This window comes from Eptesicus fuscus, chromosome 2 (genome assembly GCF_027574615.1).
Source record: "Eptesicus fuscus isolate TK198812 chromosome 2, DD_ASM_mEF_20220401, whole genome shotgun sequence".
In the NCBI taxonomy this organism is placed as follows: Eukaryota; Metazoa; Chordata; class Mammalia; order Chiroptera; family Vespertilionidae; genus Eptesicus; species Eptesicus fuscus.
This window is the reverse complement of record NC_072474.1, coordinates 116,385,164-116,411,634: the sequence shown is the minus strand read 5'-3', so window position 1 is coordinate 116,411,634 and position 26,471 is coordinate 116,385,164. Positions and strand designations below refer to the sequence as shown.

Below are 26,471 nucleotides of genomic sequence, written 5' to 3'. Positions count from 1 at the left end.
AGGGGAGAAGGTGTGGTTAGGATCCTGGGCAGCAGAATGGCTGCTGAGGAACTGCAGGCCCAGCTGGTGGGCTCGCTGGGGTCCCCCTCACACCCCTGGGTGGCCGGAGCAAGCTGATAAAAGGCAGGGAACCAGGGGGAGCCCGGCCCCCGCAGTGCCCCTCCGGCACCCTCTGCTGACAAGGCTGGACATGGTGCCACTGGCCAAGGAGCAGTTTGCAGGGCCCACCTTCACAGAAGAGGTAGCTGATGGCTGGCGCAGCCTGCTCCCTGACCAGGTGTTGCTCTTTTCACTGAGGCGTGACAGGTAGAGAGAATTGTCTTCAGAGACGGAGTGGATCAGCGCTCCAGGCACGGGTGGTGAGTGCAGGGAAGTTGGAGCAGGGTCTGTGTTGGAACCTTGAAGACCGGGGTCAGGAGGTAGTTTGTTTCCAAGTGTGGAGGTTCCTGCGGGGAGCTCCGTGCTGGCTCACATTTGGAGTCACTCTGGCTGGGGCTTGGAGAGGGGATCAGCCGGGAAGAGCCGCAGAGCCGTCACCACAGGAGCCCAGGCAGGAGGTGGCCCTGGTTAAACTCGGCCGGCAGCAGGGGAGAGACCCTCGTGTGGTTCTGAGCACTGGAGCCAGGTGGGCAGGACAGGAGAGCCACTTCACCGGGGTGACTGACACCCGGCTCAGGAGTGACGCCAGCCCCTTGGGACAGCAGACTTGAGGGGTGACAGGAGGAGGGCCATGCGTTTTCTCCATGTGACAGCTCCCTTTAGGAGTCTGTCTCGCGCCTCTGCCCTTGGTGCCAGAGAGAAAAAGTCCTGTGTCACATTCGTTCAGAAAGTTTCAGTGTCTCGGTTTTGTGTGTTTTCTAAAAGGCATTTTTCTGAAATTTGCATGAGCATTTAAACATGAGTCTGTGCTGTTCTCTCTTTCAAGCAGGGCCAGGACTTCCTTCTCCACGGCCCTCTGGGCGGGTCCCCGGCAGAGGCAGGCGGCGGGAGGCTGGCTCTGGGCGCCCAGCCGCTGCCCTCCGACACGTCTTGTGCTTGTGAGGCCTGCAGCGAGCGCAGGTACGGTGGGCGTGCAGGAGAGTGGGGGGCCGCCGAGTGGGGGTGCTGGGGCTGGGCCAGGACCGGCTGCCTCCTAAAGGCCACACCCTCCTGAGAGGGAGCCAGTGGCCGGGTGAGTGAAGCTCCTCCCTCCTCCCCGCCCTGAGGGCTGGCCGGAGGGAGCGAGGCCTCCGGAGGGACAGGAGCCAGGACTCAGTCATCGGAACCCGGGGTTGGTGGAGTGGACTGGGGCCAGGGCCTTGGTGGGCGTGAGAGCTGCCCAATGGGCCCGGGCAGTGGAGGTGTGGGAGCGGGGCTGGCCACATTCCCCATCCCTGTTCTGGGAGGGGGCTGATGTCTCCCAGAGACGAGGTCTCGGGGACTGGCCGGCCGAGGGCACCCAGGGGCTGTGCCAGCCAGCTGCAGCGACAGCAGAGCCGGATGGAGTGGGGAAGGAAGTGGGTGTGGACCGGAGGGCCGCGATGGCGTCGGGGATGGCGAGGATGGTGCTGACTGACCCTGACCCCTGCCTTGTGCTGCCTCACAGAGAGATCTCGGCAGAGACGGACCGGGAGCCGCAGCAGCTGCAGAACTACTGGTCCGAAGTGCGCTACATGGTCCGCTGCGTTTACCGCCAGGCGGGGACCCCGCTGGCAGACGACCAAGACCAGTCGCTGGTGCCTGATAAGGAGGGGGTGAAGGAGCTCGTGGATAGGTACACGTGTCCCCCGTGTCATGTCCTTCCTCGCCGCTCCGCTGGGCTGTGCTCGCAGGGTCCGGTGCACGGCGGGGCTCCGCAGACCGCGGGCAGGAGGGAGCCCTCTGTGTCGAGTTCCAAGCTCTGGTTTGCTGACCCCCTTACTGCCCACAGAGTAGGAGTGGAGTCACCCTCTGCCGCTTCTCGCGCTGAGAGTGACACTGGTACTCCCTGTGCTGGGGTGCTGCTGAGCACTTGCTCAGGCCGAGGAAGACATTGGGCAGCTGTCCCACCTGCAGGGTGCGGACACGCAGGCTCCGTGCAGCACGGCAGCCGGGGGCACGCACTGCGCGTGAGTGGACAGCGCTGTGGCCAGGCCTGCCCATGGGTGTCTCAGACGGTGGTGGCTTACAACGTGGCGTCTGCTCTTCCGCAGACCCCGCACGCTCGTGACAATGCAGAATTTGAGGTGGACATAATTTTTATTTTTCCTTGTAGTCTTAGCATCTTTTTTCTCTTTTTTGAAATGTTCCAAGTAAAAATGATAAATTTGAGCTATACATTTCATGGATTGGTTCTCATATTGGTTTCTGTTTCTCATGTTTTGAATGCGGCACCTTTGGGGTTTTACAAACTCCTGTTTGCTGTGCCTTAGTTTATCCCGGACACGGGAGCGGTGATCGGCCCTGGGCTGTGCTAACTGCGTGGTGGATTCCGCCAGTGTGTTCCGGGTTTGACCTGTGAACTCTGCTCTTCCTGAGCTGGTTCCAGGTGGGGCAGGTACCTTTGTTGCAGTTAGATTTCCCAGTGAGTGTTAGGAAAATCTAGGTAATCTGCCCAGGAGAACCATGACTTTACAGCTTCTGAAGAGGCTAAAGTGAAATAAAAGGCAATTGGAAGAAAGTATTCAGCAGGTGGTGCGGAGGGAGGAGATGTGCGGAGGGGGGAGGTGTGCGGAGCGCACAGTGGCCTGTGGATGGCGGAGGGTTGGGAAGTGCGTTACTCGAATAGGGAAACGCACGGTCGGGGATGGGAGAAGACCACGTCCCGTGTGGTCGTAGGTACTGTCTGTGTTGTTAGTCTTTGTGTCCAAGAGCGCTTCTTGTTGAAATGCGGTGAGTCAGGAGGGGTGTCTGAGGCCCATTTCCAGGGCTGGTCCCGCTGGCGGAGGCGACCCTCTCTCTCTGCGGCCCTCGGCATCCTGAGGGATCGGGCTCTGCTACCACCTCCTGCCTCCTCTCCTGTCTCACCCTTCACTCCTGCCCTGGGGCCTTGCATTTGCTCTTCTCTCTGTCTGGAATGTTCTTCCCTTTTCAGGGTTTCTGTCTTTTTTTCTCCCTTCCATCATTCCCATGAGTCTTCAGGCAGCTTCTCAAAGAGGTTCCCTGTCTAAAGTCTCAGGGCCTCCTCACATCACCCGGTACCCCTCACCTTTACTTTATTACATTGCTGCCCACCAGCCACATTATATGCGTGCATGTGTGTGCATGTGCCCCGTGGAATGGCCTCCAGCACACGGTGCAGTGCGTTGCCAGTATGCGTGGATGACAACATCTCCAGCACCCTCCTTCCTCTCGGTTGTATAACTTCAAGAAGATCTATTTGCAAAAGGACAACTGTCATTTCATTACGTCCATAAGTTACAACAATGGACAAGGGAATAAGATGAAGCGTGTGACTAATATCACCATGCTCATTGAATGTAACTGAGAAGGAGGTGTCCGGTCTGCTTGTACGTCTGATTGTCCCTGTGCCACTTGCATCTTGTGTGGTTTTCTTCAGCAGATGAAAACCAGTCTGGCTCAGAGCACAGGTGTGCTAGAGCAGGTGTGCTAGAGGACCGCTGTGCTAGATTGTTTTGCTAAAAAATCAGCACCTCTGCGGAGTGGACGAATCCACAGTGGTTTTTACTGGGTTCTAGCCACATTTTGTATACGGTGTCACATGTTCCCTTGCGGGATTTTACGTGGCCTTTGTCTTTTACAGCCTAGATGGTGTGGTCTTTTAAAGTGGGATAAAGCGGAATAGGCGCCTTGGCCAGTGTGGCTCAGTTGGTTGAACATTGTCCTGTGCACTAAAAGGTCGCTGGTTCGGTTCCCGGTCAGGGCACATTCCTAGGTCGCCTGGTTGATCCCCTGTTGGGGCGAGTATGGGAGGCAACCGATCGGTGTTTCTCACATCGATGTTTCTCTCTCCTTCTCCCTTCTTCTTTCCCTAAAAAAATCAATAAAACATATTTAAAAAATAAAGGGGAATAGGCGATCACTCACATTTTTCTCTCTTTTTTTTTTTATAGAGAGGAAGGGAGAGGGAAAGAGAGTTAGAAACATCGATGAGAGAGAAACATCCATCAGCTGCCTCCTGCACACCCCCCACCGGGGATGTGCCTGCAACCAAGATACATGCCCTTGACCGGAATCGAACCTGGGACCCTTCAGTCCGCAGGCGGACGCTCTATCCACTGAGCCACACCGGCCAGGGCTTCTCTTTTGACCAAATGTGGTGCCCAGCCGCTGAGAGGGTTCCCTGTTTAAAACCCAGGCGGAGGCTCCATGTGTCTGACACGGCGGCTGCGCCTCTGCCCGGTGGAGCTGGACGTGGGGCTGCGGCTGCCGGGTCCTAGGGCTCCTTCCGTCTGCGGGCTCCTCAGAGGCACACGATGAAAAGTGACGCCCAATTCCATAGAGGAGTCAGGAAAGCAGTGCAGGACAGGGTTAACTTCCTGTGGCCGGGCCGGGGACGCATTAGTTTTTTCTTCCTCTTCAGCTTCCAAATTTGATTTTATGCACTTTTATTGGTTTTCTGGTGGGATAATTTAAAACGAGATATACTGTCTGTACGTTTCCCCTGATTATAAAAATAATGCCAGCCCGTTTGGGTTGCGACTGCATTCTTAGCAGGAAGGAGCAGCAGTCCGTGGCTGTCCCCTGACCCTGGGATGACCTCATTAGGGTCATTCTGCCCACCTGTTAACATACCAGCATAATTACTTGAAGACATAATTTCTTGTCTTCAACCGCCTATGTCAGTGGTCAGCAAACTCATTAGTCAAAAGAGCCAAATATCAACAGTACAACGATTGAAATTTCTTTTGAGAGCCACATTTTTTAAACTTAAACTTCTTCTAACGCCACTTCTTCAAAATGGACTCGCCCAGGCCGTGGAAGAGCCACACTCAAGGGGTCAAAGAGCCGCATGTGGCTCTATAGCTGCAGTTTGCCAACCCACAGGCCTATGTTTTCCCTTCCGTGGTCCAGGGACGGAGAAGGCCCGTCTCTAGCAGCCGCCTGGGCACTGCTGTGTCCACTCTGCCACCTGCTGGCTCCGCAGGCTTCAGCACCTTCCCCAGTCTGTGGGCTTCAGTGTTCAGTAACGTGAGAGCCCACGTGGGCAGGTGCCTGAGTTAGTGCGGGGCCAGTCAGCCCACCAGGTGGTGACTGAGTTAGTGCAGGTGCGAGTCAGCCCACCAGGTGGGTAAATGAGTTAGTACAGGTGAGAGTCAGCCCACCAGGTGGGTAAATGAGTTAGTGCAGGTGAGAGTCAGCCCACCAGGTGGGTAAATGAGTTAGTGCAGGTGCGAGCCCACCAGGTGGGTAAATGAGTTAGTACAGGTGAGAGTCAGCCCACCAGGTGGGTGACTGAGTTAGTGCAGGGCCAGTCAGCCCACCAGGTGGTGACTGAGTTAGTGCAGGTGAGTGTCAGCCCACCAGGTGGGTAAATGAGTTAGTGCAGGTGAGAGCCCACCAGGTGGGTAAATGAGTTAGTACAGGTGAGAGTCAGCCCACCAGTGCAGGTGAGAGCCCACCAGGTGGTGACTGAGTTAGTGCAGGTGAGAGTCAGCCCACCAGGTGGGTAAATGAGTTAGTGCAGGTGCGAGTCAGCCCACCAGGTGGTGACTGAGTTAGTGCAGGTGAGAGTCAGCCCACCAGGTGGTGACTGAGTTAGTGCAGGTGCGAGTCAGCCCACCAGGTGGTGACTGAGTTAGTGCAGGGCCAGTCAGCCCACCAGGTGGTGACTGAGTTAGTGCAGGTGCGAGTCAGCCCACCAGGTGGTGACTGAGTTAGTGCAGGTGCGAGTCAGCCCACCAGGTGGTGACTGAGATAGTGCAGGTGAGAGTCAGCCCACCAGGTGGGTAAATGAGTTAGTGCTGACACAGAGTAAGGTCTCAATAAATGTATTTTTTTCTGGCTGTTATGGATTGCGTGGGAAAGTTCCAGACACTTCCTGCCTGTCTCCCTCTGTTGCGTTGGCGAATGTCTCTCTCCCGGGTGTGATAGGGGTGGCATTTCAGGTGGGCTCCTGGGGAAGAGCTTCGGGAAAGAGGCTCATGGATATAATCCGCCCCTCGAGGGGAGATGCGGGGTCCCGGTGAGTGGTGACTGTCCTTCTCTGTGCAGGCTCTGCGAGAGAGACCCCTACCAGCTGTACCAGCGGCTGGAGCAGCAAGCCCGAGAGTACGTGCTCGAGATGAAGGTCCGCCTCCTGCGGCAGCTGTCGGCTGCAGCGCGCGTGCGGGCGCCGTCCGGCCTGCAGGGCCCGCCGCAGGCCCACCAGTTCATCTCGCTGCTGCTCGAGGAGTATGGCGCCCTCTGCCAGGCGGCACGCACCATCAGCACCTTCCTTGGCACTCTGGTAAGAGCACGTGCCTGTCTGGGCTTTGTTGGGACTCGGAGCTGTGTGATGGGTGAGGCTGAGACCTGGCGGTGTCGTGTGCGGTCCAGATCCCCTCGCTGGGACGTTCGGGGGCAGGAGGAGCCTCCTTCTCCTCTGTCTCCCCCTCCGTCTGCTGCGGATAGAAGTCTAGAGTGGATGGACAGGCAGTGACATGTCATGAAACACTGGAGAGCGCGGGGCCTAGGGAGCGAGGCAGGCAGGGGACAGGATGCAGTGAGGACCAGTGTGTGGTCACAGGGACAAGAAAGAAAAGTGGCCGCATTGGCAGCTGGTCACTGTCGTTACTGTACACAGAGGCCCGTGTTGGATGGGATGTATGCGGTGGGGGGGTGGGGGCGCCTGCTCACAGCCCCGGGGGCCTTTCGGTCCTTTCACTGCACAGTCCAAACCTGAGGAAGGATGGGTGCCGTCCAGTCAGGTGCCGTCCCCACCCCTGGGTCTTGGACCACCCCCAGGAGTAAAAGGGGGGGAGGGTGCCGTGGAAATGGAGTTCCTGCAAACTGGATGTGCTGAGGTCATTTGGAGACAGTCCTGCTGGTTGGAAGCTGACCTGCTCCCCAGAGGGACCGCCTCGTCGCCTGTCAGAGCAGCACCTGTTCACCAGCAGCACTCTGGGGCCTTTGTGTGTGTGTTTAAGTACATTTGTATTGATTCAGAGAGGAAGGGAGAGAGAGACACATCAATGGTGGGAGAGAATCATCGATCGGCTGCCTCCTGCACGCCCCACACAGGGAATCGAACTGTGACCTCCTGGTTCATAGGTCGATGCTCAACCACGAGCAGCACCGGCTGGGCTGTTTTTTTATTTTTATTATCACTTAAATTTTATTAAATGGTACTACTAGGCTGGTATTGGGTGCTTCTTAGTGATAAAACTACACTTTGAAACAAATACAGTAGTGGCTCCTAAGATTTTAAGCCTAGTGGTCTCTCTGTGATTCTAAAGGGGATAGACTTTTTCACCAGAAAAGTTTACAAACCCACAATTTTGCAAGTAATCTCGGGGGGTTCAAGGGACGTCCTTGAGCGTTGATGCAGTAGACATTGGCATTCCTCCCATGGCTCCCTAAGACCTCAAGGAAAGCACTCATTTTAGAAAAGCAGCTGGGAGTGGTGGGGGCAGCGGCTTCCGTGTCAGGACCGTGTCTGAGGAGCGGAGTGCCGGACTGAGCCGGACCCGCTGCCTCGGGGCCGCGCCTGCAGCCCTGCCTCCGCTTCTGCCTCCTGGGCCTCTGCCTGCGCCGCCTCCTCTGTGACAACACCCCGGGGCCTTCCCGCGCCTCCGAGGACACGAGCCATGGCTCAGCGCGTCTCCCACCTGCACCTGCCTGGTGCCCTGCTGTGCTGCCTCCGTACGGCCCTCGGCCTGTCAGATGGGTGCTATTTGTGGTGCTAACAAAAGTTTGAACCACATTTATTGGAGCAAATTCCTAGCAATTTACACAGAAATGTTTTCTTGTGATTTGGAAAAAAAAACTCATGAATTTTAAGCGCAAAATACAACTGTTTGGCCAGTGATTCATTCCACCTTGTTCAGACATAGGGATACTCACTTGGGTTCCAGTGGTCCAGCAGCGAGGCTCTGAGCACTGCTCTCCCCAGGAGATAGTGAAGTGCTGGGAACAGACTGAACGAGGTAGCAAGAAAGGCAAGAAGCCTCAGGGCTGAGAAGTTCATGTGCTCAAAAGCCCACGTTCACCCGGGGCTGCGGCCTGCGGCCCTCCCAGGGCGGGGTCTGCACGTGATGCTGGGACCACCAATGACGGCACCTCAGTGTGAGGTGACGCAGAGGCTCCGCGTACTGGAGGGACAGCAGGGACATTCGCCCTCTGACCGGGTGGGTCGGTGCGGGGGGAGGAGGCACAGCCGCCTCCCGGAGATTGTAACAGAGCTGCTGCCCGAGGTACGTGGTCTGACAGGTGCTGCTGGCGTCGTGTGGGAGACTCAGCTTGGGGTGACTGCCCTGAGTGGTTCCGGGCTGCCAGTAAAGCAGCCACAGGTCACTCTGGAGGGCTGGCCATGACCTTGCGTACCCATAGGCCATTGTCATGCCCACAAAGCTGACACCCAGTCCTAACACCCAGTCCATATAAAAATTTCCCAATTGGCTCAAAAAATCTCTTTATGGTTGGAGTATTCAACTGAGGATCCAAGAAGATTCACAAACTGATCACAGAGTCCTTCCGGCCTATCCTGTGGCCCCCCTGGTCTGAAGAGTCTGCAGAACTCGGTTAAGAGAAACTGAGTCAAGGTCTCGGAGCAATTCTCCATAGTTTGGGACTTGCAGTCCTTTAAGCCTACAAACTGAGGACCCAAAGAGCTTTGGTTTATGTGGACTTTTAATCAATATTTACTGTATCTCCTCACCCGAGGATTTTTTTTCCTTTGATTTCTAGAGAAAGTGGAAGGGAGGGAGGAGGAGGGGAGAAAGAGGAAACATTGATGTGAGAGAGACACATCTATTGGTTGCCTCCCTCACGCACCCCTACTGGGGCTGGAGAACCTGCAACCGACGTACGTTCTCTTGACCAGAAATTGAACCCACGACTCTTAGGCAGATGCTCTAACCACTTAGCAACTGGCCAGGGCACAAATAGCTTTTTTTTTTTTAATTAATTTTTTCAAAACAAAGCATTTACTTGTTTTAAATATGTTTCTATTAATTTTAGAGAGGAATGGGGAGGGAGGGGGAGAGAGAGAGAGAGAGAAAACAATGAGAGAGAACTATCAGTTGGCTGCCTCCTGCACACCCCCTACCAGGGTTCAAGCTTGAAACCCAGGCATGTACCCCTACTGGGAATTGAACCAGCGACCTGTTGGTGCAAGGGTTGACCCAGCCAACTGAGCCACACCAGCCAGGGGAGAACGTGTTTGTTTACATTTGTGCGCACTTCTAGCGTCTGGCCCGGGTTCTCACCTGCTCGGCGCACAGCGTGCTGTCCTAGGCTGTCTGGGCTGGAGCCCCTGGGGAAGGCTCACCGGTGTGTATCGGGGAGGGAGGGACGGGCTGTGGCCTTGCAGCTGGTGGGGCTGCTCTTCTGTAAAGCACACCAGGGCCCGAGTGCACTCCCTCTGAAACTAGGCCCTGGAACCACGCCGCACAGCAGACGCACCCTGGCAGCGGATCCCGCCGCGTAGCTCACGCTTGGATTGGACCTGCTCACGCGCGGCTTCCTCGCGGCACACGTCGGTCACCGGAAGCGCAGGCTCCCTGGGTGATTCTCCTGAAAAGGACCGCTCCTCCTCAGAAGGCTGCAGCCGGAGAAGCCGCGCGGCACAGTGGCCGGGCAGCTTTCCCCGCGCTCCGAGTGCCTTGGGAGCTCAGGCTGGGTGATCGGCCGCACATGGGGGCAGTGTTTTCCTTGAAGCAGCAAGGTCACTGCGGGGTGACCCATCGGCTAACTCTGCCCCCCCCCCCCCCCCCCCCCCGTCAGCTTCTCCAGAAACAACACCCGTTGTCCTGCGTCTGCCTGGGAGGTGTTTCCCCAGGCGTGGCCTTCCAGGAAGTCGCACACGCCCTGGGGTCCAGCAGGGAGAGGGTCAGGGTTCCCCGCTTTCTCCCGCTTTGGAATGCAGTTGGAGCTAGACCTGACTGCGCCTCCAGTCCTCTGGGCAGCGCCTGGCCGCTGTCACCACCATGAAACGGAAGCTTCCGCTCACGGACACGCGAATGCTGAATACCCGCCGTCTCCAGGTCTGCGTGGGACTCACCACACTCCCTCTTCCACACCCACACGGCGGCCTTGAATGTGGGAAGTGAGACTGGGGAGGCCGGAAAGCCGGAACCACTGGCTTTTCCTCCCGCCTCTGGCCTGGCTCTGCATCCCCACGCAGGCTCACGGCTGGAGCGCTGTGACAGCACACGCGGCTGCGGGCGTTTCTGGCCCCGCGCAGGGTCGCTGGTGTGAGCAGTGCCGGCCTCGGAGACACGTGCCGTCAGCACCTGCGGCCGTCCCTGCTGGGTCCAGGCGGTGCGGGAGTCTGGGACCTCATTCTCTCACATGCCTCACTGGAAGGGTGGTTTCAGATTCCACAGAAAATACCCAGCATCTTCAGAAACGAGTCTTGGCCAGTTACCTCTAGTAACTCAGCCCCCGGAGCCTCAGCTGCGCCCCAGGGTTGTGCCAGGTGCCCGTGCTCGCAGGTGCAGGCGGGGCCCACTGCCTGTCCTGAAGGTGTAGGGGGCGGCGCAGGCGAGACCCGGACTCTCCTGGGACGTCCTGCGCCTCAGCTGGCCTGGGCCTGGTCTGCAGCTGCCTTCCTCCTGCTGTTCTGTTGTCAGTCAGATCCCGCCTTCTGTGCCCCGGGGGCTCTGTGTTAGCCTTTGTGTCCCTGAGGCTGGCCCAGTGCCCGCGCACAGTGGTCTCTGCTGCAGTCCGTGGCACGTGTCCTTTCCACGCTGCTGCCTGGGGCCCTGTTGTTGTTACAAGCACATTGCGTGACAGTTTCTCGTTCCAGAGGCTGAGTGCCCCGCTCCCAGGTGCTGGCGGTTGGCACGCCCCACTGCCCTGTGCTGAGCACTGGCTCCCAGAGAGGCTGGTGTGAGCCGGGAGGGTGTGGGCGGAGCTGGAGTTCGGGGAAAGCATTCGGTGGAGCCAGCACAGGTCAGGGACATCACAAGGAGGGTGCGCGCTGAGATGTCGGGTTCCTGGTGGACCTCCATGGTCCCGGCCGCAGGCTGGTGTGCGACCTGGGGCAGCTCTGCCTCCATGTTCCCCGCCCTGTGCCAGGCACTCGTCCGGGACAGGCAGTGGGGTCTTGGGTGTGGATCGTTGCTGCCATCTCGGCGCAGACCCTCTCCGCTCCCTTTGGCTGAATTGGAAATGGGCACAGACCACTGCGTGTCGCCCCGAGGAGGCGCACAGAGACGCGTGGGAGGTGGGCAGGTTCCCGAGCGGCAGTCGCTCGGTCAGGAGCCTCCCTGGGGCCATAGGTGACTCGCGCACAGGCCGTGCGTGGAGCTTGCACACGGGAGCGTGGATTCGCAGTGCAGGTACAGCAGCCCTGTCAGAAGTGCGGGCTGCGAGGAGGGAGGTCCTCTCGCTGCTTGCGGGGCGGCCAGCACATGTGTCTCGTGGAACAGTCCGCCTCTGTCAGAAGGGGAACTTTCTCAAGATCGGCAAGAAAACGTGCACGCATTAAATATATGAAAAGTAGGGTTTCGGCTACATTTTGAATTTGTAATTATAAGGAATGACCATCAAGTATGTGCAGTCGTTTCTCTTCTTTCCCTGCCCCTTCCTCCCTGTGGATCTCGCCTCGCCACCCTGTTTCTGTGAGCGAGGACAGGTGGGAGGCCCTGGGCCGTGGGGCGCGGGCAGAGACCTCCATCCGAGTACGTGACGCACAGGAGCCAGCAGCTCCTCGTGAGCAGAGGTTCTGGGCCGCGGGGACTGGGGCGGGGGAGGGGAGGGGCAGTCCTGGGAGTTTCCAGGCTGCAGCAGCTCAGTCCGTCTTCTGTGTGTTTTTAACTAGGAAAACGAGCACTTGAAAAAGTTCCAGGTGACATGGGAGCTGCATAATAAACACCTGTTTGAAAATCTGGTTTTTTCGGAACCTCTTCTCCAGAGCAACTTGCCAGCGTTGGTGTCGCAAATCAGGTATTTGGTCTGCACCTGCACGTGCCCCTGGGTGTGAGCGCCCCTTCTGCGGGGCGATCTCGCGGGGAAGCCACAGGCTGCGGGGAAATGCAGGGTGACGCCGGCCAGCTCCAGAGCGTCGAGCCCAGTGAATGGTTTCCAGTGAGAAGCTGTAGGCCCCGTGTCCCCACCCCCACCCCACCCGCCACAGGTCTCCTTCCTCAGACTCCTTCCTCAGACGCGGACGTGACTTCCTCAGTTCACCGGGCCTGTCTTCTCCCTGTTCATTCCTCGTTTGCCGTCTCACCACGTTTCTTAACAAGACATAACACAGAATGAATGAACGGATAATTCTATTTCTTTGTTTGAATTGGATTTTCTATTGTACTTAATTTGAAAACCAGGTCAAAATGGTATATTTCTCATTAAATATGTTGTTTACAGCCCCACGTTTAGTGAACGGCACTGCTGGCTGGGCCTGGGTCATCTTAGGAGGTGACACTCACCACTGACCGCTTCCTCGGCAGCTGCTCCTCCTCAGAGCTGCTCTGCCGGGCTCTGTCCTGGGGCCGCACGAGTCCTTGGTGATCCCTCCCAGCAGCCTGTGTGGCGTCGGGTGGGGTCCCACTGGTCAGGTTGGGGCAGGTGACACCAGGAGCAGCCTCTGGTGCTGGCCCAGACCTTCGGACTCTTTTCTTTGTTGAAAGCCTTCTCTCCACAGGCTGGGGACCACGACGCACGACACCTGCAGCGAGGACGCGTACAGCACCTTGCTGCAGCGCTACCAGCGCTCCGAGGAGGAGCTGCGCAGGGTCGCCGCCGAGTGGCTGGAGTGCCAGAAGCGGATCGACGCCTACGTTGACGAACAGGTGCGTGTGCGTGGTGTGTGTGGGGGTGCCTGCGGGGTGGCCCTTGCCCAGCCCAGCCTGCAGGATTCGGCAGCAGGGGTCCAGGTCACCATCCGCCTGTCCACGCCCCCTGTCCCTTTACCGGCTGCTGCCTCGGGGAGCTGCTGAGTCTTGTCATTTCACTGTTGACTGAACCCTGCTGTTCAGAGACGGGACGCAGACAAGTGTGATCTTCATAGCCCGTCTCTCTCCGTCCCTAACTGGCTAGAAAGGGAACGCAGACTTGAACACAGCCAGCCGTTGGGGGCAGGTGGCTCCGGGGGGAGAAGGACAGAGAGACAGGGCTCCGGGAGGAGAGGGGCCTGAAGGCTGGCAGCAGGGCAGCCAGGCCTCCTAGGTGACAGGAACAGGCTTCCAGGTGGCACCTCGGCCTGCCCGCCTCTCAGCAGCTGCTGGTAAAAGAAACAGGTATTTCCTAGAACCTGCGGGCAGATACAGTGTAGCTGGGACTTGGCACCAATTTGAAGCTTCCCATCCAAGAAGATGCTGCATAGCCCTCTGTGAGGGGTTTTTTGTAGCCTGTGTTACGGCTTTGTGGTTTATAAACTTCTTCCGGAGCTTATACCTCAGTACTTGGTAACGAGTGGCAGGGTAAACGGCAGAGTGCATTTTCTAAACAGCTGTTGCTGGTATGTGTAGGCAAGGCGGTCGCTGTCCAGCCCTCTCGTCAAGCTCTTAGCTCTCCCTGCTTTCTGGTTGATTGCTGTACATTTCCGGATCAGGATGTCTACGACAAGTAATAATAGTTTTCCTTCTCTCCAGCAATTGAACTCTGGTTTGTTTGTTCTGGCTTCGAAGGAGTTTGGACTTGTCACATTGTCTCATGCTTGTCACACGTATCGTTGATACTTTTTATCAAGTTAAAGAAATTCCCTTTTTTATCCGACTTACTAAGGTTATGTTTGTTTAAAAACCGGAATAGATATTAAATTTGATTGTATATTTTTTATCCTTTTTTAAAAAAATATTTTTATTGATTTCAGAGAGAAGAAAGAGAGGGAGAATAAGATTGAAACATCAATGATGAGAGAGAATCACTGATCGGCTGCCTCCTACACGCCCCCCACTGGGGATCGAATCCGAAACCCAGGCACATGCCCTTGACTGGAATCAAACCTGGGACCCTTCAGTCCGCAGGCGGACGGACGCTCTATCCACTGAGCCAAACATGCTAGGGCTATTTTTTATCCTTTTATATATTTCCAAAAGAATTAAGAGGTTAGGTTTCCTAATTTTTTTTTAAGGTTTCCTAATTTTGAGACATCCTTGCATTCCTGGGATTAAACCCTACTGATTTATGACATACTACCTTTTTTTTAATTATTATTTATTTATTTATTTTTTAAATCTATTTTATTGATTTTTTACAGAGAGGAAGGGAGAGGGATAGAGAGCTAGAAACATCGATGAGAGAGAAACATCGACCAGCTGCCTCCTGCACACCCCCTACCGGGGATGTGCCCGCAACCAAGGTACATGCCCTTGACCAGAATCGAACCTGGGACCTTTCAGTCTGCAGACTGACGCTCTATCCACTGAGCCAAACCGGTTTCGGCTTTTTTTTTTTATTTTAGAGAGAGAGGAAGGAGAAGGAGAGAGCAAGAAACATGAATGTAAGAGAGAAACATCTATTGGTTGCCTCCCATACGCACCTCGGCCTGGGATCAAACCCTCACCTGCGTATGTGCCTTGACCAGCACTAGAACCCGAAGCCGTTGGTGCGTGGAATGATGCGCCAACCACTGAGCAGCCCGGCCAGGGAGTGAGATGTTAGTTCTCATCCCTCACAGATGTAATTCGCCCATGTTTTAGTTGGGGTTTTCTGTCTTATTCTGAGGTGCTGCGGTGCTCGCTTCAGCATCACGTACACTAAAGCTGAGCTGCTGTGTGTGGAGTTTTTGTCTTAGGTTCTCATCTATTTTGTGTGAAGGTTATGCTAGTCTCAGAGAACGAATTGAGAAATTTTCCATGTTTTTAGATTTTTCAAGAATAAATTCTGTTCCATCAAGGATTCGCTAGAACCCCCTCCAAAAACAAAACCCTTTGGGCCTGATCTGTGTGCAGGGAGGAGGAGCAGGACTGCAGACCTCCCACTGCCTCTTCCATGCACGTTACACGTGTTGGCCTGTGTGGGCTCTCTGCTTCATGAGTGAGCTTTACAGGCTGCCGCTTGCCTAGGAAATTACCCACCACGTCTCAGCACGGGGCGGCCCACGCTCGTGCTCAGGGCCGTGGAGGCGGCGGAAGGCCGGTCCTCTGGGGCTGCCGCTCACGGTCACGCTTTAGAGACAGCACTTTCTCCACGAAAGGCCAGTGCCTGTTGCCCAGCGGTCCCCGCGGAGCTGCGGGAGGTCAGGAGAAGCCCGAAGCCGCCTTGCCAGCGACATTGCCATGGCTTCTTCCGGGCAGCTCCCTTTAGAACCATTGCGGAGGCCCCACACACGAGCCCAGGCTCTGCTGCCGCCTCCTGCGCTGGAGAGGTGTGACCTGTCCGGAGGAGGAGGTCCCCCGTGTGGTCCCGGGCAGCCTGGGAGGCGTTGGCAGGGCCAGCTCCGGGGCCGGGCACACCTTGTTTTCCCAGTCGTGTCTGCGTTACCTTGGAGTCCCGCCGGCCTCGTGGGCTGGTTTCCCGTTTCGTTAGGTCATTTTGGCTTCTCAGTCCGTTGTGATCTGCTCTGCTCTCAGATGCGTGTGGACATGTGCGTTTTCGTCTATGTTGTGGCACAGCTTATAAAACCTGATTGGTGGGGCTTCCATTGCCAATTATTCAACATAGATTTCTTATATAGTACTTCAAACTAAGAATCCTTTTCAAATGCAAGAATTTTACTCTGAAATTATTCTTTACTTGTTTGGAGGGTTTATTGGTAGTGTTTTCTTGACTGTAGGATTGGATACATTTTGGAAGAAGAATATATCCCTTTTCTATCCTTTTAGTGGTTACTCTTAAGTTTTTAATAATTATAGATTACATAGATTACATTTATACAAACATCAGGATTTAATCATTTCATCGCCTCCCCCTCCTCAGTAAGACAGTGCCTTGAGCCCACTCTTAACTTCTCCTCCGTTGGTTCTTCTCATTGTGGTCACACACACGTGACCTGACTGTGGCATCGCATTCCTCTCCGAGCCCCAGGCGCTTGGCGGAGAGGGCACTGCCTGTGGCACCAGGTGCTCTCATGGTGGCGAGCATCGTCCCGTCATTGCCAGGACTTGGCATCTTCCCGAGCTGAGACCGTCCCCGTTCAACAACCTCGGCCCCCCACCTCGGGCCCAGCCTCTGCCCCCTTCTGCTTCCTGTCTCTGATTGGCTCCTCGGGCTCCCACAGTGAGTCACGCAGGTTTCACCCTGTCGGCCTCACTCGGCCCACGGTCCTCAGGCCACACGGGCTGCTGGCTGGCTCCAGGGCTGCCGTCCCGCTATGAGCCCCTCGTGGACGCTGTTCGTCGCCTTCCTTCCTTCATGTCCAGCACATGCAGGGCACACAGTAGACATGCAGTGCGTGACCGGTTCGCCTACTGCACCCACACAGCCACTCTCACTTTTTAGTTTCTCTTTATCATTTGCACTCACGTCTACGGTGATTCTGTGTCAGTGTCAGGTGCTGTCGGTTCCGCCCTTGTCCGCCATACCTGCCCTCCCCGCATCCTCACTTCCTGGTCTCCGCCGGGTGCCTCAGCTAGACAGACGGCACCATCTCAGGCTCGCTCACCCGACCCCCAAGCCTCCCCGCGTGGCTCCCGTCCAGCCAAATGGCCCTTCCAGCTGCCGCTGCTCCGTTGCCAGGGCGGGCCCACGAGCCTTCCCTCGAGTCTGCGCTCGCTCAGTCCTTCAGAAGGTGAGGTGCCACTTCCTAGGTAGCTCGCAGACCCCCCGTCTGGCCAGGCTTCGTTTCTGCTGCTGGTGTCTCCAGCTGGCCTTCCTCCTGGCCGCTTCCTGCCCGCCGCCCCGCCATCTGCAGGCCAGCCGTCCAGGCAGCCATCGTGCCTCGTGGCGCCTGTTCCCCGGGCGCCGGGGCAGCACTCTCTCAGCCCGCTGTCCTGCCGGCAGCCCCTCAGGCCCGTGCCCACCTTCTGCTCCCCTGAGACACCCTCTTGCTCAGCCCGGGTCAGCGGGTCTTCGGGAAGTGTTGCGGGCCGGGCCGGCAGGGCTCAGAGGTTCAGTGTCGCCCCATGAACCAGGAGGTCACGGTTCGATTCCCGGTCAGGGCACAGGCCGGGGTGGCCAGCATGATCCCAGTAGGAAAAGTCAGGAGACAGCTGATCCATGATGTTTCTCTCTTGTCGATGTTTCTGTCTCTCTATCCCTCCCCCTTTCTCTCCCTAAAAATCAATAAAAACCTTTTTTTTTTTTTTAAAGACGTGTTGGAGGGGAGCCCGGCTCAGTGCTCGTCCCCTGCCTGGATGCCCTCCATGCCTCTGGCAGCATTGCCAGCACCTCCTCCTCCGGCTTGCTCTGGCCACGGCCCCTTCAGCTCTGCAGGCCCCTCCCTTTGGCACCATGGTTCCCTCCTTCGGCGCCTTGCCTGTCTGCTCTTCCAGAACCTTAGGTCCTTGGGGTTGTGATTCATCTCTGTGCTGCGTCTGCCGTCAGGGCCCGTCAGGGTTGCTGGTCGCAGGCCTGTGTGGGCGCCACCTGCACACTCACGTCTGCCGCCCCCTCCTGGCCACTTTAGGAAGCTGTGACCCTCGGTGTCTAAATAGGCATGACACAGCCCCAGCTGGGTAACTCAGTGGATAGCGTCAGCCGTGGAAGGGTGGCGTGCGGGAGGCCACCAATCAATGTGTCTCTCTCACATCAATGTCTCTTTCTGTCTCTCCCATTCCTTTCCACTCTAGCTAAAAATCAATGGGAAAAATATCCTTGGATGAGAATTAACAAAAAAAATAAAAAGTGAGCATGACACACATTACCATAGTGACTGAAAAATATGAAGCATTTGTGTGGCTCAGTGGTTGAGCTTTGTTCGACCCATGAACTGAGAGGTCACTGGTTTAATTCCCGGTTGGGGCACATGCCCAGGTTGCAGGCTCGATCCCCAGTAGGGGGTGTGCAGGAGGCAGCGATTGAAGTTTCTATCTCTCTGTCCCTCTCCCTTCCTCTGAAAGATCAGTAGGAACATTTTTTAAACATATGCAGCACATAATAACAGGAGACACGTCCTGCGGAAGTAACCCATTACTTTCTAATTTCCTCTAGTTAACCAATAAGAAAGCAGTCACTGGTGAGAACCACTTCACAGACGCCATGAGGCATGTGCTGTCGTCGCGGCTGAGTGTGCCCGACTGCCCCAACTGCCACTACCGGAGAAGGTGAGTCAGCGCTGAGGGCCTGGGGCGCGTGGCCTGGCCGGCCCTGGCTCTCGGTCACCGTTTCTCGTCCCAACCAGGTGTGCTTGTGACGACTGCAGCCTCTCCCACATCCTCACGTGCGGCATCGTGGACCCCCCTGCCCCCGGCGACACCCACGCCCACCAGCTGCCGCTGCAGGTGGGCTCAGCTTCCGACTGTGTCTCTGAGGTGCGCCCGCCCAGCGTGTCGTCTGCAAGCTCGGGGTCCGGCTCCAGCTCTCCCGTCACCATCCAGCAGCGTCCCCGGCTCCTCCTCACCGACAAGGGCTCGGCCCCGGCTTTGTGAGTTGCGACCTTGTGATAAGGAAGGTTCCAGAGGTTTACCAGGGCAGTGATGAGAGGTAGACAGTTTTGTCTACAGAAGTCCCTGTCACTGCTCTCCAGGGCAGGCCTCTGCTTTCTCTAAGCAAACTTTAAAGCAGGAAGTCAGTAACCCAAACCCGGACACTGTTTCATTGCCTCACAAGAAATGGAAAATGAATGAACACCAGTCGAGAGCAAAAACGCTTGAGCAGGAGCCTCCCAGGCCTGCTGTACGTGCGGGCGTGCGTCCCCTCTTGGCCAGGGCAGGGTCACGCTTACCCCGGGAATGCCAGGGCTTGGGTAGTCCCAGGGGCAAGCCCCGGCAGGGTCCACTTGTCTGTCCCACACCTTCAAGGACCTTCCTGAGCCTCGGCTCCTCCCCTGGACTTGGATGCTGGCAGCTCAGGAGTGGTGAGGGCTGACCAGGGGGCACGCTTCTCACCTCGGGCCGTGGCCCTCAGGAGCCCTGAGCGCTGTCACCGGGGGCCATCCACTGCCGGCTCTGGGCGTGCACCAGAAAGTCACACGTGTTGAAAGTGCCCACGTGATGCCCTAGCCTTGAAGTCCGTTTGCATTGTTTTAGTAACTAGACCATTTTCTCACTGCTCGGAAGTCTTGCTAAAGCTGATGCTGGCCGAGTCTAAAACATCAGTGGCTATAAAAACAAACACTAAAGACCTAATTTTTAAAAATAAGTTTTAATTTTTTTAAATAAGTTTTTATTGATTTTTTTTTAGAGAGAAAGGAAAGGAGAGGGAGAGAGAGAGAAACACCAATTGGCTCCCTCCTGCACACCCCCCTCTGGGGATTGAGCCCACAACTGAACATGTGTCCTGACCAGGAACCGAACCGGCGTCCCTCTGGTGCCTGGGACAACCCTCAGCTAACTGAGCCACACCAGCTAGGGCTACGCCTTTCCTTTTAATTGAGCATGAACTGTGTCTGCTCAGCAATGGCGGAGAGGGCACTCGTACACCAGGGCACTCCAAGTCGAACGGAAATGCACCCATTAATCAGATTAAGGCGTTGTGGTCTCCTCCATCTTTCCCCTTTCGGAGTCTTGTTTTCCGTTCGTCCTACTAGCCCAACGGTACCTTCCGGGTACTCCGCTCTGGTGTTCAGGTCCCTGAGCGACACGGGGAAGTGTGAGTGGGGCTCGGGTGGCGCCTCTGGAAGGAGAGCAGTGTCGGGAGTATGTCCTTGCCCCGTGAACGGCTCATGGTGGCCGTTTCTGCTTGTCTCAGCGGCAGTGACGATGAGGATGTGGCTCCGCTGTCAGCTAAGTTTGCTGATATTTATCCGTTGAATAACTACAACGACGCCGAGGTGGCGGCCAGCATGAATGGAATCCACAGCGAGCTGAATGGTGGCGGGGAGACCGTGGCCCTGAAAGCTGAGGTACGGCCCTGGCGCTTCGTCGGCAGAGTCACAGGTGGCGGCCGCAGGCAGCGCTTTATGTCCTGTTTGTTTTCCAAGTCCCCACAGGGGAGCAGTACCAGCGCCAGCTCCTCAGAAGCTGACGATGAAGAGGCGGACGGCGGGAGTGGCGGGGAGCCCCCCGGAGCCCCACAGGAAGCCGTGGCCCTAGAAAATGGGAGTCCCGCGAAGGAGGACAGTAAAGTGGACAGTCCCCCCCCATCTTACCCCGCTCAGCAGGTGTGATTTCATGTCTTCACATTTTCCGTTTTGCCAAAGGTCTCTTTCTCTGTGTCTGTTTTCTCTGAACCTGAGCATTATTAAATACAAAATTAGGTCATTTTGAATAACTTCTGAAAATTAGCACTGGAGGAATCCAGGCTGACTTACAAAGTAAATGTCCATCCCTCGTAACCTCCATTTAGGCTTTCTCTCTTCCTGGAACCTGGAACCAGCAGTCTTGGTTTTACAGCCCCGTCCCCACCCAGGTAGCTATAGACGTTTAGATGTCACGGAGCTTTTGAATAGAAGCAAGGAGAGAGTTTTCTGAAAGGGAAATGGTGGAATGGTAGAGCAGCGAAGGCTGGTACTGAGCTTTTTCCCTGGTAGGTAGGTGCCTGTTTTTCTGTTAGTCGAAGGTGAGTATTTTATCAGACCAGTATTTTTGTCTTAGTCACTCAGAGCTTTATAATAGATGTTCAAGCAGTTTTTATTTATTTATATATATATTTCTTTTTGGAGAGAGAGGGGGAGAAATGTGAGAAAACTGACCGCCCCCTGCACGCCCCTACTGGGGATGGGGCCTGCGACCCAGGCAGCGCCCTGACGGGAACTGAGCCGGTGGTCCTTCGGGGCACAGGGCGACACGCAGCCCCCTGAGCCCCGGGGCCAGGGGTCACGCAGTTTGTTGTTGTTGTTTTTAACCCTCACCCGAGGATATTTTTTCCATTGATTTTTAGAGAGAGTGGAAGGGAGGGGGGGAGACAGAGAGAAACATCGATGTGAGAGAGACACATTGGTCAGTTGCCTCCCACATGTGCCTCAACTGGCGTGGGGGATCAAGCTTGCAATTGGGGTGTGTGCCCTTACCGGAATCAAACCCGTGACCCTTCCGTCTGAGGGCCGATGCTCTATATCTATTGAGCCAAACCTGTGAGGGCTCACGCAATTTCTAAAAAATATTTATTGTTAAAAGTATTACATGTGTCCCTTTTTTGACCCCTTCTAGGCCACCCCTGCCCCCCTCAAGCAATTTGTAGATGAAAGAACAAAGGAAGGTTAGGGTGCTTGGCTGGTTAATTCATTGTGTTAGTGAACCTGGTTCAGGTGATAAAGGTGGCGGGGAGGAGCTTACTTCCCGTCCACCCTGTCTGGCACCTCCCCACCCCTCTCCCTGGTCCAAGTAGGTCTCAGCTTTACTTACTTATTGTATTCCTCCGTGTTTATTGATGCAAATATAAGTGTGTGTTCTTCCGTGCTCCTGTCAAAAGGCTGACTCGGACGCATACTCGGCTCTGCTCGGGCCCAGCAGTGTGTCCTGACTGACACTGTGCCGTACGGAGGGCCGTCCTCACCCTCCGCTACCGCTACGGCCTTGTGTGCCTTTGTTTCTTTAGTCCCCTCCTCACGGCACTGCACGTGCCTCCCCTTCCCCGTTATAAACTCTTCACGCCCTGGCCAGAGGGGCTCAGTGGATAGAGCGTCAGCCTGCGAAATGGAAGGTTCCAGGTTCAATTCCGGTCAGGGCACAGGCCCGGGTTGTGGCTCGATCCCCAGTGGGGGACTTGCAGGAGGCAGCCGATCCCTGATTCTCTCTCATCATGGATGTTTCTATCTCTCTCTCTCCCTCTTCCTTCCTCTCTGAAATCAATAAAAACATATTTTTAAAAACACACACAAATGTATCATTCCACTTCCATGTAGTAGAAAGTGTACCTGTACAATGTTTAAGCAACAAATAAAAACCATTCATGAGCAGCCTGGTACATCTGACATGTTATACATAAGCAGATATGCCCCTGGGGTTGGTCACCAGCAGTGGGCTTGGCTGGTTCAGAGGGCGGTGTGATGTCACAGCTTTGGAGTCTTGCCAGTGTGATAGATAAATGAGAACCCTTGAGGTTTCAGTTGTCATTTCATTTTTTATGGGCAGTCTTTCATATATTCATTTCCTACCTTATTATGTGATATGCAGATATTTTCTCCTGGTCTGTGGCATGTCTGTTAAGTTTTTTGTTAATATTTTTTAAATATTTCAGAAAGAGGAAGTAGAGGGGGAGAGAGAGAGAGAGAGAGAAAATCATTGATCAGCTGCCTCCGCACACCCTCTACTGGGGATGGAGCCCGCAGCCCTGGCCTGTGCCCTGACCTGGAATCCAGCTGCAACTTCCTGGCTCAGAGGTCGATGCTCAGCCACGAGCCACATGGCCAGGCTGTTAGTTTGTATGGTCTTGTTTGCAAAGCAGAAGTCTGTCATTTTGCTGCGTCCAGTGTGTCAGGCTTTTCCTTTGTGAACGGAACCTGCCTCATATAAAACTGTCCTTCTGGGAGATCGGTAATGTAGCTCTTAGGCAGTGGGTCTGTGGCTCACTTGACTCGGTTTTGCTTATGGAAATTCATCTTTCTGCAAATGCGGTCCGCCCGTTCCCCGGCACCGTTTGTGGAAAGTCAGTGGCCGTAGGTCAGGGTTTCTGTGTGTCCTCGGTGCTCTGTCCACTGGAGCTGTGTCCTTGCGCCAGGGTGCACCTGACTGCCGCTGCAGTGGCTGGGAAATTGGGAGGGTCTGCCCTCCAGCGGCCGGCCGTCCTCAGCATTGTTTAGGCTGCTCAGAGTCCGCATTTCCGTTTCCGTTTTAGGGTCCGCTTGTTAACTTCTACAAAAAACCTGTCTGGGTTTTAATAGCGTGCTTTGAATTCTTGAATATTCTTGGTTTCCTTGATAGAATTCACCAGCAAAATCCTCTGGGCCTAGTCTTTTTTGTTGTTTTTTTTTTAATATAATTTTACTGATTTCAGAGAAGGAGGGAGAGGGAGAGAGAAATAGAAACATCCATGATGAGAGAGAATCACTTATCGGCTGCCTCCTGCACACCCCCTACTGGAGCCCGAGCCTGCAATCGGACATGTGCCCTTGACCGGAATCGAACCGGGCCAACGCTCTATCACTGAACCAAACCAGCTAGGGCTGGGCCTAGTCTTTTCTTTGTGGGATGATACAGGCCAGTTTGGGGGAAATACAGTCTTAACCCCACAGTGTGTGAACATGCTGTATATTTCTACTTACTTCAGTCACCCTTAATTTCTCTCTGACTTTTAAAAATGTATAGTCTATGAGGCTTGAACATATTTTTAAAATTTATTCCTAAGTTCACATGTTTTTTGATTTTATGGTAAATGGTATCTCCTAATTTCAATTTTCTCTTGATTGTTGGCAATCTATAGGAATACAGCTGATGTTTATATTTTGACCCTGTGTTCTTCAGCTGTGCCGTGCTCATTTGTTCTTTCAGTTGGGTCTTGCATTTTTATCCTGTCCGTCTAGCGTATCCTTTTCTTTGGAATGTGTCATTTATATTTAACGTCATTATTGGTGATACTTACACCTGCCTTTTGCTGTTTTTTCTGTGTTGTGTTTTTTCTTCCTCTGTTTTCCCTTTGCTACCTTCTTTTGCATTAAACACATGTCATGCACCTCTCACTTCTGCTGTTGGTTCTAGTTGTGTGTCAGTTTGTTCGGGGGTGTGGGCCGAGCCCGGCCAGAGGCAGCTCCCGTGGTGCTCACCTCACGACCCGCAGCTTCGCAGGAGCACACGCTTCTCAGTTGGTTTTCCCTCTGGTCGATTTCCAGAACCTTTGACTGCTCAGTTTGGCCCCTGGCTCCGCCTTTGCGGAGTCCGTCCCTCGTGCACACGGAGAGACCGTGCCTTACGCGTGGGAGCCAGCGGAGCCGAGCCCTGTGCGGTCCCTGTGGCTCCCTCCGCCACTCTGCCATCTTCAGCAGTCCTCTCGTCTCTGCTCAGACAGCCCAGGATGCAGGCCCCCCGGGGCATGGGGCGTGCACCCCTCTCTTTAGGTTCCTGCCGGCCTGGGCTCTTGGTCCCTCATTGCGCTCACAAGGAGGGCCCTGGCCGGCGGGGGTGTCGGATGAGCCTGCTCCCTGTGGGTGGCTGTGGAGCTGCTCAGCAGAATGGGGCGGCCCTGCCTGCCTTCGCCCCCCTGGCCTCTGAGTGAGCAGGCCTTTCTCCCTGCAGGCTGAGCAAGCTGCCGACTGTGAGTGCCACGTGTGCAAGCAGGAAGCTTCTGGGCTGCCGCTGTCGGCGATGACGGCCGGGGCCTTTCCTTCCAGCCAGCAGTTCCTGACCCCGGAGAGGCCCGCACACCCCGCCTTGCATCTGTACCCCCACATCCATGGGCACGTGCCCTTGCACACGGTCCCACACCTGCCTCGCCCTCTGATCCACCCCACCTTGTACGCAGCGCCCCCGTTCACACACAGTAAGGTAAGTGGGCAGAAAGGGCCTGACGGACAGATCCAGATTGGCAGTTCGTAAAGGCAGCGTCCGCTCTCTAGGAGATCCACCTCCCAGAGCTCTAACCCTGGCAATTGCAGTCAGTGTGAAAGTCATGGTTTACCTGTCCCTTCGAACTCAGGAGGATGGAGAGCTTCTCAGGGGATGGGTATGTGTGGGGCAGTCATGGCTTCTGGGGCCTGGCTCTTAAATGTGAGGCCTTTACCCGCTGGGCTCTCCACGTCGGAAACACGTGTGCTCTTGGCACAAACACTAAGGTTGTAGCAATGACAGGCTGGAGAGAAACCCGGAGCGCCATGCACTAGTGCATCCTTGCCAGGCGGGATCGAGAAGCAGCTGGAGGGCAGACGGGGGCCTCCCGGGAGCCAGTTGGGCTGGACTGCTCAGCACAGGAGTGGGTCCGGAACAGCTGATTGCTGCGTGCTGCTTCTCAGAACCCATGTTTATCTGGAACGTCTCACGCTGCAGGGAGACTTTAGGTTGGATTCACTCTTGGGGCCTTAGTAGCCTCGCCTCTAGCTTACCTTTGTTGACTCTTCCCGTACGTGCTGTGTGTTATTTCTACCAGTTATTGTGGTTCAAGGTTGGTTCTAATCAATCAAAAATAGAATTTTCCCTAAACTCTCCTGATTTATTCATTTAAAACCATGATTCTCAACTGGGATCGAAAGGGAGGACATGGCATGGAGGTCTCCTCAGCCTGTGCACGTTTTCTTCCCCGGGGGTGGCTCTGTGTGGGGGGTAGCCCGGGAGTGGGTTTTGCTGGTTTGCGCTGAGCAAGGGCACACGTCAGGGACTCACACCGCCTCTTTAGGATCCAATGGAACCCTTTTATCAGGTTCTATTACAGTGAGCACTTGGGAGCTATGCCCACGTTTATGCTTAAATTGTGTTGGGGTGGATATTACTCATTTTGAACTTTTAACAATGCCTTTGTTAATAGAGCGGTTTAGGTAGCATTTTCGGGTATAGACCGCAGGTCCTAGAATAACGTCGTTTTGGTCCAAACATTGTTTCATTATAACGTCAGTGAGATGCTGTAGGAGCCCAACTCTGTTTGTATCGATTATCGTGGGGTAAACTGGTTTCTTGTACATTGTTTTGCTTAAAGTCACAGAACTTGGCGGCAACGTTTCCTGAGGCCAGGCTGTGTTCGGGTCTGCCCCATGTGCAGCCTCTGCCCCCTGGGTGCATGTGTAAGGTGGGGGTGTTCACCCTGTCTTACCGGAAGAGAGTTGTTTCCTGTGTTCTGAGAGAAGGGTCTGGAATGTTCTCTTATAAACTCTCTTGTTGGCAGAAGCTGTGCAAGAGTTAGTTCCTGAAAATCTTCAAGTCCAGTTGTGAGATTGATTATTCCCAAAGGGTATTGGGACCCCAGGTAAACACTGCCTTCCCCAGACTTTGGGGCTTTTATTTTATTTTATTGATTTCAGAGAGGAAGGGAGAGGGAGAGAGAGATAGAAACATCAATAATGAGAGAGAATCATTGATCAGCTGCCTCCTGCATGCCACATACTGGGAATCGAGCCCACATCCCGTGAATTGAACTGTGACCTCCTGGTTCATAGGTCAATGCTCAATGACTGAGCCACGCCGGCCGGGCCTGTGGGCTTTTCTCGGATGTTACAGGCAGTGTACAGAGGATAAGGGGGAAAATAACATTTGGAGAGCTTATCTGTGTCTGAAATCTATTTCTTTGATACCTGGTAGACTTCACTCCAGCCGATGGATGCGAAAGACTTACGGTGATAAAGGCGAACCCGGAGGACAGCCTGTTAAGCTTTATTTCAGCCACTGTGCTGTTGACATCAACACTGTTTCCTGATGCATTTAAAGGACATTGGCTGGATGTCTTTTTATTTGGAAAAATGAGGTGCATTTGGCAGAATACTTTATTTTCACCTGCTGTAAAAATGTTTGTTTCTGTACCCAAGCTTGCCTTGCCTCCTAGCAGGTCTTACGGAGAAGTTGGTA

At 55.0% G+C, this 26,471-nt stretch overlaps 1 protein-coding gene across 2 annotated transcripts in view; it reads left to right on the top strand.

Annotated features, from left to right (window-relative positions):
- Window positions 1-26,471, top strand: part of FAM193A (family with sequence similarity 193 member A) — a 107,896-nt gene that overhangs the window by 62,016 nt on the left and 19,409 nt on the right. For both annotated transcript variants that reach the window (XM_054708558.1, XM_054708551.1), the window contains exons 3-12: window positions 929-1,059; window positions 1,586-1,753; window positions 6,133-6,367; window positions 11,885-12,009; window positions 12,710-12,857; window positions 18,100-18,212; window positions 18,290-18,532; window positions 19,798-19,951; window positions 20,030-20,209; window positions 24,219-24,467. In XM_054708558.1, coding sequence (XP_054564533.1) covers window positions 929-1,059; window positions 1,586-1,753; window positions 6,133-6,367; window positions 11,885-12,009; window positions 12,710-12,857; window positions 18,100-18,212; window positions 18,290-18,532; window positions 19,798-19,951; window positions 20,030-20,209; window positions 24,219-24,467 — 1,746 coding nt within the window. The remainder of the gene's footprint in view (window positions 1-928; window positions 1,060-1,585; window positions 1,754-6,132; window positions 6,368-11,884; window positions 12,010-12,709; window positions 12,858-18,099; window positions 18,213-18,289; window positions 18,533-19,797; window positions 19,952-20,029; window positions 20,210-24,218; window positions 24,468-26,471) is intronic.